The sequence below is a fragment of the Podarcis filfolensis genome (assembly GCF_964270895.1).
Source record: "Podarcis filfolensis genome assembly, chromosome: 17".
In the NCBI taxonomy this organism is placed as follows: Eukaryota; Metazoa; Chordata; class Lepidosauria; order Squamata; family Lacertidae; genus Podarcis; species Podarcis filfolensis.
In genome coordinates, this window is record NC_139621.1 from 34,126,841 (window position 1) to 34,141,083 (window position 14,243).

The 14,243-nt window shown below is 43.2% G+C and overlaps 1 protein-coding gene across 1 annotated transcript in view; it reads right to left on the reverse strand.

Moving 5' to 3' along the window:
- Positions 1-14,243, reverse strand: part of B4GALT1 (beta-1,4-galactosyltransferase 1) — a 49,233-nt gene that overhangs the window by 18,326 nt on the left and 16,664 nt on the right. The window contains exon 2 of the mRNA XM_083593866.1: positions 10,777-11,012. Coding sequence (XP_083449992.1) covers positions 10,777-11,012 — 236 coding nt within the window. The remainder of the gene's footprint in view (positions 1-10,776; positions 11,013-14,243) is intronic.

A 14,243-nucleotide genomic window follows, 5' to 3' on the forward strand; every position in this document is an offset into this window, starting at 1 on the left:
TATGTACATCTCTTTGCCAGAAATAGCCAAATCTATATGGATATCATAGACCATGAACACAGACAATTTGGCAATTGTCTCACATCCCTTTAGTTATATAATATATAACAATACTGTATGAAGTGCTCACCTACACCAATGTAACAGCAGATAGGTTTGGTTTTATATAGTCATCTTGAAAATAAAAAAAAAATAACTAACAGACCATGAACTCATTGGGTGGATTTAATGAAGCCCCTATTGCAGCTTTGGCTGCTCATAAGAACCTGCCTTAGTGTATATGAAGCTCTCTGTATTTTGGAAATGCACTATTAAAAACGTTTATTAATGCTGACTGCGCTTCCTTTTAGGGAAATTTAAACATAACAAACCAAGATTGTCTAACCGATTCCCAGGCATTGTTTTCTAGTGGTTAATCCCCTCTTTGAATGAATTGTGTTAGTTCCAACTCCCCCCACCTCTTTCCCCAGTGCAATAAATAACCACAGGGAAAAAATTGCAGGAAGGAAATCACAAGCCAAGTGCCTTAAGCAAAGGATTTGGAAATAAAAGCCTTTCATGTACATCCTCCTCCTTTTCACATGCACTTAAGAAGCCATCTCACCAGAGACAACCAACTTTCACTTCTGTACATTTCCATATCTTGAGTATGCTTTAATGAACTGACACCTTTATAATTTATTTAAATGCAACAAGGTTATAATGAAACAATGTTAAATTCTTGCCAAAGAAAGCTTTGGGTGGGTTCAAGGTCCTAAAGATATTTAGAGAACCATTAAGCTCCTGTAGAATGTCAACTAAATGGCTGGATGAAAAGCTACCAAAATTCTAGGCTGCAGCCCTAAACACAAATTTTTGAGAAAGTAAGCTCAACGGAACTCATACAGAGGATTTTACTGTAAAAAAACAAAAGCTGTTCTGAACCACAAATACATTCACTGAAATGTAAGGTGAAATACTCTTCAATATATTGTTTTTTACCATGTTGTAATTTTGTGTGTGTGTGTGACACGGGTGGCGCTGTGGGTTAAACCACAGAGCCTAAGATTTGCCGATCAGAAGGTCGGCGGTTCGAATCCCCGCCACGGGGTGAGCTCCCGTTGCTTGGTCCCTGCTCCTGCCAACCTAGCAGTTCAAAATCACGTCAAAGTGCAAGTAGATAAATAGGTACCATTCTGGCGGGAAGGGAAACGGTGTTTCCGTGCGCTGCTCTGGTTCGCCAGAAGCGGCTTAGTCATGCTGGCCACATGACCCGGAAGCTGTACACCGGCTCCCTCGGCCAGTAAAGCGAGATGAGTGCCGCAACCCCAGAGTCAGTCACGACTGGACCTAATGGTCAGGGGTCCCTTTACCTAATTTTGTGTGTGCAATTACATACATGTGTATGTAAATGTATGTTTGCACTTCCAATTTTCCTTTTTCCCTAAATAAACATTATACAGATAAGCAGGGCAGCGGGGTTGGTCATGGCACTCACCAATAGAGAGTACTGTCACCGCTTTTTTGCTGCCATTTTTTGGTGGCACTCACAGCGCTTCCACGAAGTACAGGTGTTTTTTTTAACCAAAGGCTCTGAGCTTGGGGGATAAGGTGGGGGGAAACCTGAAAGTATGAAAATCTACTAAATCTGCATAATGTATACAGGTCGCAGGGTTCAGTTTCTTGGGTCAGAATTTGAACTATTTCCTTTTTTAAAAAGTACAAAATACTTGGCTTAAAATGTTCTGGGGTAACTTGCTTGCTGCTTTGTGACAGGCTCTTTCCTGAGGCAAAATCAACACAGAAAACAAATTAGGAAACAGAATATCTGCTAGTTCATATGTAGCAAGAAATGGAGAAGTGGGGTTGGGCACAGCGCTGAAACCTGACGAAGTGAAACAGAACATAAGGAGAGAGATTTGAACCAAGAAAATAAAACTCTATCTTAAAACTATTTTCAAGACAAGACAGCAGTAAGGTTCCTCTTGGGTCTTGCACTGACCTCCTCCTTTTTGGGGGGGAGGAACAGTCCAAAATTGTGTTGCCCAAACTTAGCTGCGTATTAATTTCATCTACTCAATACAGAAGCAACAGAGCCATTGTCTGTTTGCACAACACACACAACTTCTGCTGCGGGCTGCAGAATCAAAATACATTTGCAGTCCATCCAAGTTTGGTCAGGTGGTTTTGGGTCAGCTGATCCACCTGCCATGTATGTAACATAGACAAACTGAACCCTTGGAAACAGTTCAAGAAGATGTAAATATTAAAAGCAGGTCAAAGCTGGCATTCAGCTGGGCAAGAGAAGATTTACATAGGAAAGATTTACTTATTTTTCCGGTTTCATCATCTGCTACCCTTTGACAACATATCTGGGACAGTTGCAGCTGTGCCAGCCACTTAACTCTCCTCCATATATTTGGTAAAATATATGATTATTTTTTTTGTTAACAGATATAGTTTTGTTAAAGAACTGAGACGGTTTGTAAATGTCAGCAATAATTAATAATAATAATTTATTTGTACCCCACTGGTTGCCCCAGCCACTCTGGGCAGCTTCCACCATATATAAAAACATAATAAAGCATTAAACACTTAAAAGCTCCCTTACGTAGGGAAATAAATAGAAACAGATCAGTTCTGATGGCACAAACATAGACTATGCTGAATGTGTCCAAACCTCCCACTCTTTTTTTGGTGCCTTATTTTGTTTCTGTGTGTTTCTCAAAAGCTGGAAGTGGCCTAGGCCTCTCTGGACCTCCGAGAGAGACTGGGTGAATCCTGCCCCCACCTATTTTCTTCCCTCCAAAATTGCACTCCCCCACTGCTTTTTAGAGGTTTGGCAGAGATCCAGCTTCCAAAACCCACAGAATATCTAGTTTGGCCAGCAGCAGAGTATGGTGAAACATGCCTCCTTAGGGGGGGGGGAAACAGTTCATCTGGAACCAATGTACAGCTTGCAGAGTCTCTAGTCATTCTTATTCTTCTTATTTTGCAAATTTAACAGGGCAAGGAAAAGGCAGAGGGAGAAAAAGATTAAAGTCCTGGTCGAAGAAAGACTGGTAGACCTGGGGAGGTAGGGGTGGGAAATATGGGTAACAACAAAGAAATCACATTTCTATCTTCCATCTGCGGGGACACAAGGGAAGAACTTGTTCCAGAGTTCTGGAAAACTGTCAAGCCCAGTGGTATGTGCTAGGTAACCAGCCCTTTCAAACAGCCCCTTAACCCCTAGAGAGATGGAAGGACCAAACCCACAGGGGGAAGGGAAAGTCAGAAAAAATGTGGGTGTTTTTTCTCTCTTCCTTTTTCCTGAGTCTTAATAACAAGAAATGCACACAGAGATTGAGAGGGGACTCTTAACTTTTCCATTAATAACAAATGCCACACTTAATTACACCATTTAGTTTTACTCAAACCAACAGCTTCCTTCCAGTATTCGGCTATCATTAATTTAGCTACCCCCAACATGAACACAACTCAACATTTTGACATCACCCCCGAGTTCTCTCCCGAGAAGACAGAAAGCAGACCTAATTTGAGCTCCTTAATGAACTAGGATGGCATTTATTTCTGTTATTGCACCTTCCCAGCGCATTTTCTATTTATATATTACAATACTGAAGTCAACACACAAATTCCAGCCCCAAATAAACATCTCTATTTTTATTTTTGCTCGACGAAAGTTAAGAGAATTTGTATGATCAGCACTCCCTCTTCGTTTGCTAACTAGGAAGACACTTTTCAGGGCTAAAAAGCAGGGTATAAATAGTAATTTGAATGATTAAAATAATCAACTAGCAAAAAGAAGACTTAGCTAAGCATCCTGCCTTCAAAGATTTCACAAAATTCACAACCTCTACACTGCCTCTGAAGAAGGGTCTCCTGGTTCTTAATTGTTTAAAGCCTCATCCACAACTTTGCTTGCCCCGCTGCTTTCACACAGGAAAACTTGTATGGGGTTTTAGGGGAGGGGTGGTACCTCTGGTGGGGGGCACATTGTGCTCCTTCAGGGGTAGTTAGTCCACCTTTGGTCCCCAACCTGCACTCCGCTCTCACCTGTGGCTCCTAAAAGCTGTCAGCATGTGACAGCAGACACACCCTGGGAAACGGATTCGACTGGCCAGCTAAACCAGGCGAGGGAGTCCCTAAGATGGTTGGATGGCGCCTTGTACGCCTCCTTCCAGCAACTCCTGCAGCCAAGCTGGTGCCAAACGTATTGCCCTGCTTTCCTTTAGACCATGTCAGTGGGTCCGAGAACAGGGTCTTGTCATCTGGGCAACCCAGGAACTCCATACATGCTGCCCAGGCTTGTGCCCCAGAGAGAGAGAATTTGGATTTGATATCCCGCTTTATCACTACCTGAAGGAGTCTCAAAGCGGCCAACATTCTCCTTTCCCTTCCTCCCCCACAACAAACACCCTGTGAGGTGAGTGGGGCTAAGAGACTTCAGAGAAGTGTGACTGGCCCAAGGTCACCCAGCAGCTGCATGTGGAGGAGCGGGGAAGCGAACCCGGTTCACCAGATTACGAGTCCACCGCTCTTAACCACTACACCACACTGGCTCAGTGCTTCAGTGCTGCTAAACCAGCAAAAACAACGCAGGAGGTAGCAGCTACACGTTGCCAGCCTCAGCCAGCACTGTTATTCTCCCGCGGCTTGACTTTGCCCCACAGGGCACACTCCTCTGTCACTTGAAACAAAAGGATGCCAACAACAGCTGAAAGAGAACAAACGTCAATCAGGTTTTCTCCAGATTGACGCTTGCTCCCATTTCACGCTAAATAGTGGGTTTTTCCAGTGGGGGTGGTGTGGTTAGCAAGGGACAAATGGAAAACCGCTTGGACCTTTCTAAAGCACAGGGCAAGTGAGAGTGTGGACAAGCCCTCAGCGTTTTATGTCACTATATATTATATATCACTAGAAATCAGCAAAGCTGACTTTTACGAGTTACTGTACAGACACCATTTTGAGGATACCCAACACACCTTCACTGCGCTCCTCAAATAAGAAGCCTCAAACTAATTACCAGTTGGTTCAGAGAGCCAGCTGGACGTCTGCCTGGAGCAGCAGCTGTAGGTTTCTGTCAAGTCTGGGCAGACAAAAATCCCGTTGGCTCTCCTAAGTCAGCCAATCCCACACAGAACTCTTTGCTCCAAAATTGCAACATGTGCAACAGCTGGTGCGCATTAATTATCCTGCACAAATATTATCTAACAAAGAATGAAGAGCGTAAGATTGGCGTTGCAAGCTTGGCGAGTTCAGTTCAGACTTGGACGTTGCTGCTTCCTTGAGGTTGGCAGAGCTCAGAAGTTAGAGGCTTCCCATCCCGCCTCTGTTTTGCAGGAGAGAGTTCATGTCCTTGCTAATTAAATCTCTCATTTATGATCGCATTAGGAAGTTGCAACAGCAGACGCAGATTTCTTAAGTTAACCAGTAAATAGCTGCTCTGTTCTTTCTATAAATGTAGCTTAATGCTTTTCGCTCTGTGTTCCAGGGCTCTCCGATGTTCACAGAAGTTCACCAAGGCTTGTCCAGTGAGAAGACTATCTATTATGGGGGAGCGTCCCTGAAAAACAGGTTGCTGTTTGCAACTATTTGCCTCAGGAGGTTGTTAAGTCTGCTCAACAACACACTCCAATGCATGCAGAGGTCTTGGCCAGTGGCGTAAGTGCTATGTAAACCCTATAATGCAGAGGAGTTTCCTGGCAGGCCCACAAGAGTTCCTTGTCAGACAAGTCAATGCAATTTCAAAGCTAGATGGAGTCCAAAAGCAAACCTCTGTGCTGTAGAACAGGCCTGTTTTATAGCTTAATTATAAGCTAAAGTTAATTTAAGCCAACTTTTATCAACTGACTGCAAATCTTGGTTAACAAGCGCCTGCTAACCATAATTTGTAACCTATACTTAAGTTGCATGGCCCCGTTTGGACCATTTTGAACTATGGTTAACTAAACCATGGTTTATAAACCATAGTTTAGTACGTTGTGCAAACCAGGCTGTTGAGTGTCCACTGAGCAATCATCTCAGCCAGAATACTATGCAACAAACAGAGAGCAGGTGCACCATTGAGATGTGACTGCATAGCAAGTAACTTAAAGGTAAAGGACCCCTGACAGTTAAGTCCAGTCGAGAACGACTCTGGGGTTGCGGCGCTCATCTCGCTTTACTAGCCGAGGGAGCTGACGTTTGTCCGCAGACAGTTTTTCCGGGTCATGTGGCCAGCATGACCATGGTTTAAAAAGAGTGAGGCAAATTGTATACTAGAAAGGGGTCAAAATTAGCATCCAGTTTTTTCCACTGGCTCCAGCGGCCCAACTTCCATTTTACGTATTCTCACATCACATCCCCCCCCCACCTCCACCCATCTCCATTTCACTATTCAGCCCAATTTAATACATTTCAGAGGTTCCAAAAGTCAATGGTAAACCTGCAGTAGATTCAAGTTTGAATTTGCATTGCACCGAAAGTTAAGAGGTGGGACGTTACCATTGAAGCAGTAGCGAGGTCAGCATTCCTTCCTTCCTTCTTTTTTCCTACCAGATGCAGAGTACAGAAGGATGCAGACGAAGTAAGAATCAATCGCTCACATACAAACTCTCCTTGCTCCAGCGATTGCTTTGCTATAGGACAGGTTTAACAAGAGAAAGGTAAGATTTTCCTCCCTAGAAGGAAGGGAGAAGAGAAGGAAGAATGGATGCAAAGGAAGGACAGACAAGGGAGGAAAAAAAAGAGAGAGAGAGAAAGCATTTGTCAAGAGAGCAAAGAAATAAGAACGTTTTCTTAGCAGGTTTTAAAAGCTCCTCATAACCCAAGAAAAATACCATCTGGATAATTTAGGCTCATTGTCAATGTTGCTTGATGCACACAAAACTAACACTGCTTTAAGGAAGTTAACTGAATGCTTCATTGACAAATTAGGCCATGATGCTCGGTAACTTTTGTATGATTTCTGCAGCATAATGGGGAAAAGCAGCGACACAATTATACTCTGTACACACCTAGCCTGTGTATGCTTACTGTTATCCACCATCCTCTGTTTTTCTTTCTAAACTATATAGCCCCTTTTTTGCAGAATGTCATCAGAGCCCTGAAAGCTAATAACCTTTGTAAGTAAGCTCTGTGAAAGTCAACAGAATTTCTTTCCAACTCAAGCATATTTTGGATCAGGGTGCCATCAACTTACCCCATAGAAACTTATCTCTATGTCTGCACAAATGACTCCTTAGCAAAAGAACTAGAAACCTTCATTCAGCCACAAGGAAACACAATTAAATAGCCTCACATCCCAACCTATGCTGATTGAAGCAAACAAAAATTTTAAAGGACAAGACAGAAGTTTAACTGAACAAATTGTGATAAGCATTTTCCTTAGAATAGAATCATAGAATCATATGAAAGAGACCACAAGGGCCATCGAGTCCAACCCCCTGCCAAGCAGGAAACACCATCAGAGCACTCCTGACATATGGTTGTCAAGCCTCTGCTTAAAGACCTCCAAAGAAGGAGACTCCACCACACTCCTTGGCAGCAAATTCCACTGTCGAACAGCTCTTACTGTCAGGAAGTTCTTCCTAATGTTTAGGTGGAATCTTCTTTCTTGTAGTTTGGAACCATTGCTCCGTGTCCGCTTCTCTGGAGCAGCAGAAAACAACCTTTCTCCCTCCTCTATGTGACATCCTTTTATATATTTGAACATGGCTATCATATCACCCCTTAACCTCTTCTTCTCCAGGCTAAACATGCCCAGCTCCCTTAGCCGTTCCTCATAAGGCATCGTTTCCAGGCCTTTGACCATTTTGGTTGCCCTCCTCTGGACACGTTCCAGTTTGTCAGTGTCCTTCTTGAACTGTGGTGCCCAGAACTAGACACAGTACTCCAGGTGAGGTCTGACCAGAGCAGAATACAGTGGCACTATGACTTCCCTTGATCTAGATGCTATACTCCTATTGATGCAGCCCAGAATTGCATTGGCTTTTTTAGCTGCCTTCTTAAGACATTTGTAGTAGGTATCAGATGGCAAAGAGTAAGACCCCATCAGATGTATGTCCCAGCGATACTCAAACCGCATGACCTCCAGAAGCATGTCTTGAAAAATTAAGCCACCATTTTGGACTCCTCTACTAGTCAATGATCCTGAGCAGAGCAGTGGTCCATGTACCACTGACCATCATCTGTCCTGCCAACATCCTAAGAAAAGAACCAAGGGTGTCCTGGATTTCCCCAACACAGCCAGCGCTGAAACTGATAGGCAATCCCAGAACATAACCATTGCTGAGAAATCGGGTCCCGTTCCTGAGCAATAAAGCAAGAGGAAAGATGAGATGCCATAAACCAATATTAAAAACAGGCTATTCTACTTTGCAAAGGAACATTTCTGTTTGTTGTTTTGGGAGCCAAATGGGGAAACACACGTTATATGTTTGCTGGCAACAATGAAGTTTGTCTCTTAAGCTAACAAACAACCTGCCCCCAGGTCATCAGTGTAATTTCATAAATGCTTTATTGAAATCCCATTCAAACGAAACCTGCCTAAACTGCTAAAAAAAGTGCCCCGAATCTGGAACTATTTGTTATTCTGTGGAAAAAGTATGAGACTGTTGTGTTATGCAACAGTGTACATACCCTATGAAACTGGCACATGAAAAAAGCATCAATTTGGCTCATGAAGATTAAGAAAGCTAAAAAAAAAACACACCAAAAAAACCAGGTGCATTCTGCTTCCCCAAAGCTCAGCACAAAGACAAAGAAGACATTAAGAGATAACTCTGAGCAGGCAAGCAAAAACCCCGTGTGATAATAACTAGAGGAGGCAACTAAAATTTTCAATATAATGTGTAAACTCATTCCAAGTACAACAAAATGCAACTAAATCTCATAGATATTCAGTCAATGCAACAGAACTAAGTATAGTCCATTATAATACAAGCCTATCAGTTAAAAGTTCTGCAGTACCTCACAGATCAACCAAGACTGCTGGCTAGAGAAGGGAACTGCAGGCAGTCCCAACTGCAATCGTTGTACAACTCCCAAATCCTTTGGCTTGGGACCTCAGGTGACACAAAAATGACCAATCCAGTGCTACAAGTCCTATAAATAAGGATGTTGATGAAGATGACGACAACAACAACAACAACAATTTATACACCACCCATTTGGCTGGGTTTCCCCAGCTACTCTAGGCGACTTACAGCATATATAAAAACATTGCAAAACATCAAGCATTAAAAACTTCTCAATAGAGGGCTGCCTTCAGATGTCTTCTAAAAGTAATGTAGTTCTTCATCTCCTTGACATCTGATGGAAGGCATTCCACAGGACGGGCACCACCACCGAGAAGGCCTTCTGGATGGTTCCCTATGACCTCACTTCTTGCAGTGAGGGAACCAGCAGAAGACCCTTGGAGAAGGACCTCGGTGTCCACCAGGCTGAGTGATGGGGGTGGAGATGCCCTAAAGCCATTTAGGGCTTTCAAGGTCAGCACCAACACTTTGAATTGTGCTCAGAAATGTACTGGGAACCAGTGAAGATCCTTTAGGACCGGTGTTATATGGTCCCAGTGGCCACTCCCGGTCACCAGTCTAGCTGCCGCATTCTGGATTAGTTGTAGTTTCTGAGTCAGCTTCAAAGGTAGCCCCACATAGAGCACACTGCAGTAGTCCAAACAAGAGATAACCAGAGCATGCACCACTCTGGGGAGACAGTCTGCAGTCTCAGCCGGTGTACCAGATGGAGCTGGTAGACAGCTGCCCTGGACACAGACAGTTCACAGATCCACAGCCATCCCCTCATTTTGGGCAACTTGTAGCCAAGGGAGGCTATAGGCTTCTCTCACTGTACCAACAAACTATTGCCACTGTTTTAGCATCAAGGTACAAAGAGGCTCTGTCAGCCCAATGACCCTAAACAGCTCAGATCTAGCAAACAGAAATATAAAAATCAGAAGGCTATACACTCACCTTGCTACATTATTTTATTATCATGCTGTCTATTGTTATGCTTTGTGTTAAGTTTTTATCATTAGGCTCTACAAAATGTGTTCTTAACGTTGTACATCGCCCTGAGATCTTTTGAAAGAGGTTGGAATATGAATTATAATTTGAACACATTTCTTATAAATGTCAGCTTTGTGTGGATACCTATCTGGACTGCACAGATCTATCTGTTTAAATTAATATAGATATATTTATGGTTATTTTTCATGTATGTTAATATGAGCTAAGGGTTTCCCTCACTTCTCTTAATCCACCCTTTTTTTCTTCGTTCGTTTTTCCTTTTTGTTAAATTTCTTGTTTAGAGGGGAAGATAAGGGAAAACTTGTAAATATATTTGAATCGGATATGCAGTAATAAAAAGATATAAAATAAATAACCACAGAAAGGAGGGGAGGGAAGTTGAAGGGTAGCTAAATTAGATTTGTATAGATTTTGTTTTCTATATGAAGGAAGGAAATGCTCCCCAGGAGCTCATATACCATGACCAAGTCTAAGTGTTGTAAAATGTATTATACGAAGGAACCCTTAACCATCAGAATCTTTAGCTGAGCATATTATAATACCGCAACAAGGGTGAGGAAAACCTTTCCTAAACTTTCTTTGTTTTTACACAATTTTGCACAATTCCACAACACTCCTGTTGCTAGCAGAGTTAAACCAACCATGAGGCATTACACACCGCAATACCGTTTTTAACAATTCACTCAGCAAAAAGTCCACGACGTGTCTGAAAGAAAGGGACAACATGCACGTGCTCCTTTGGCAAACGCAATAGGCTATTTGGAATCTGGCGATCTCTTACCTGGTTAATTACATATATACCATAATCAAGCTGCTGCCTTTGAAGGATTGGATGAAGATAATACAGCCAGTATTTCAAGTGTTCATCTCGATTTCTGAACGGGATGATAAGCGCCACTTTCTGAAGCGCTCTGCATTCCTTTGGGGTGTGGCGTCCTCCTTCCTTGACTTCTGGGTTGTCGTCTGCCACTTTCTTCAAATCCACAGTCAGCGAAAACTCCACACGCAAAGGGCCAACTGGGAGGGAGGGAAAAACCACAAGACAAGTCAGACAAGACAATGGTGCGAGATCGTTGGCGCCTTGTTAAAGAAGCGATAGGTTTGCAAAAGGTCTCCTAAAGAACAGGGGTGGGAGTCCAGAATTTCATTCTGGATACATTTATGGAGGACAATGTATTAGAGAAGTTTTAGCCTCATGATTCAGAAATGGCAACCATTTTAGGTGCCTTCAATTGACGCCCCAACGCACAGGTCCTTCTGGATCTGGAAGAAGGCAAAACAGGGGCAGAACAGCACAATTGGGGGCGGGGAGGCGGGGCACTTATACGCGCCCCGTATAACACGCAGGGGGCACGAACAGAACCCCCGTGAGAAATGGTCACCATCTGTACTTAGGTCACAAAGGTCTCTCATCCAAGCTATGGGTGGATACAAGTTGCCAGTCCCCTTTGTAGATGTTACCACACAGCTCAAACTGGATACAGTTGTACCATGGAAGTCGAATGGAATCAGTTCCGGAAGTCTGTTCAGCTTCCGAAAACGTTCAAAAACCAAAGTGCAGCTTCTGATTGGCTGCAGGAAGCTCCTGCAGCCAATCAGAAGCTGTGGAAGCTGCATTGGATGTTCTGGTTCCAATGAATATTCACAAACTGGAACACTCACTTCTGGGTTTGCGGTGTTTGGGAACCAAAACATTCGAGAACTAAGCTGTTTGAAAACCAAGGTACAACTGTAGTTATTTATTTTCTTTTTTTCAGAATGAAGCATTTTACTTACAGTTTTTATTCTCCCCCACTTTTTTGTTTTTGTTATAATGGCAGCCCTGGTAATATTGTACCACTCCTTTATATGCAGGCACAGTCAGATACTTCTGAGGCCTTCATGCATCTCAAGCCCTGATGATCAATGCTAAGACAGCAAGACGACAGTGTAGTTAACACTGTGAACTACAGATACACATGGAGGAGGAATCTGTTTTAAACAGATTTCTGTGTGGAACTTCGCAGTTCCAAGCCGACTGAGCTTTGCTTTCATTGGCGTGCCTCTTATATTGAATGCCCGCTTATCTCCAAACTGATCGTGCATTGTAAGTTGACTCATTGTACGTCAAAAATATGAACATTTGACATCTGCTGTGTATAAAGCCTCATAGGGTACTACTTTTCTGTAGCAAGGTTTTATAAGCAGCTAATAGTTGTATCTATAGACGGTTCCTGCACAGAGGGTTACAGTTTGAAAGACATGGCACAAAAGGAAAAATGAAGGAGGAGGGGAGAGGAAAACAAGCAAACACAACCAGGAATTCTTAACATTACACAGCAGTTTACAACTGAAACAGCTCAGGAAGATGAGGAGTCAAATGGAAATGAGTTGATGCACTGCAAATGACTTATTGATCATAGTCTGAAGGCGCCCAAGGCAACAACCTTGCTGAGTCTGGGACTGGTCAGATAGGAGACCAAGTATGGATGAAATGTGGGGTGTGGGGTGTGGCACGATAAAATCCTGCTTTCAGGCTTCCCGTAGTCATCTGGTTGGCCACTGTGAGAACAGAGTGCCAGACCAGAAGGCATGCTGGCCCAATTCAAAAGCGTTCTTAAAATAGAAGTCAACTTGGCATGACCACTTTGCCTAACCGTCATTCACCCACTTCTATCTAGTACCAATACACAGACGCTGAAGATACAAGGCAGCAATGTATACAGTCATTCTTAAACAGTCTTGAACATTTTCACTTCTAGGGTGTGTGTGCGTGTGTGTTTTAAACTTTAGGTACTAACCACATGCAAAACGAAACCTCTTTGGGGTTTAGCTCAGCCACCGAAAATACAACTCCTAAAACTCCTTTACCAGAATTCTAAAGCAAAATGGGTTTCCGGTATTGTAAGCTGCCAACGAACTTGCCTGGCTCCAATGCACACTTTTAACACAAACAGGGGGAATCCAGCAGCCTTTCAAAATAACATGACCAGCTCAGGATACTGGAATAGACTCATGTAGAAGGAGACACCAGGCGTACTCAACCTTCTTAAGGGAAATTAGATGCACTAGTGGTCGACTTAGTGATGTATGGAAGTGAGAGCTGCACCATAAAGAAAGCTGATCGCCGAAGAATCGATGCTTTTGAATTCTGGTGCTGGAGGAGACTCTTGAGAGTCCCATGGACTGCAAGAAGATCAAACCTATCCATTCTTAAGGAAATCAGCCCTGAGTGCTCACTGGAAGGACAGATCGTGAACCACACACGTGCATTTAGGACGGAGGTAATGGGTCATTCACAAAAGAGGGGGCACACGTTCCCATAGGGTAGGACTGGTAGAAAGCTTTTGATTCTGCTTGGATGTGAGTAAAGACAGTCTGCCCACCTTAAAAAAATAAAATAAATCTGCTTCTTGGCAGGGTGAGCTTGATCATTTCCTTTCATATCTTAAGGAAATAAGAAGGGCAATGCACTAACATGTTCAGCCTGCCAGTTTAATAAAACCAGCCATCACAGAATCATTCTAGCTGGACAGATAAAAGAAAACAAGTACAGATAAGGGCAAGGAGCAGGAAATTTTGTACATGGGGGCGTGGAAAACCCCTATGTGAGCTTGGCATACACGACACTGAAGCCAACTTTCGTCTTGCTGAGATTTCCCTCTATATCTTACTTCCCGGTTCTTTCTTCAATCATTTCCAAGTCTCTAGATAAATATACATAGGCTGCGCTGGTCACTGATCGTAATAAAAAAAGTGACTTGATACACAGGGTGGGGTGAAAGTTGCCCAATCTTTTACTGTGTATAATAAACAGATATCTATTGTGTTTGGCCTGGGAGGGACAGCAGGGCAGAAGAGGCAGGGAAAACCAGGACAGAGAAAGATCCCCTATACTGAGCCAGCAGTGTCAGAAACTCAGATATATAATCTAAGCACCAAATGGCTTCTTAAACCAAGGTTAGACTCACCAAAATGGAATGTCTTGTTGCACTGGCTGTGATTGATTCTCAAGTTAAACACCTGGCCAGTTCAGACGACTACCTTGAGCTAGGTGAAGAGCTTAAAGAAGAAAAGTCACTTGATGGTGGAGGTGTCAGGCATCATCCTGGTGCCCCAGCACTTGGTTGCAAAATGCGTCTGGCACCTGGCTAATTTTGAACACTGGTTTGTGGCACAAGACCTTCCGATCGTCCATGTTTGTGCCACCTGAATTTGCCGGTATGTGAACATAGTGATAGCCTGGAAACACCCCATGCCTCCTTGATT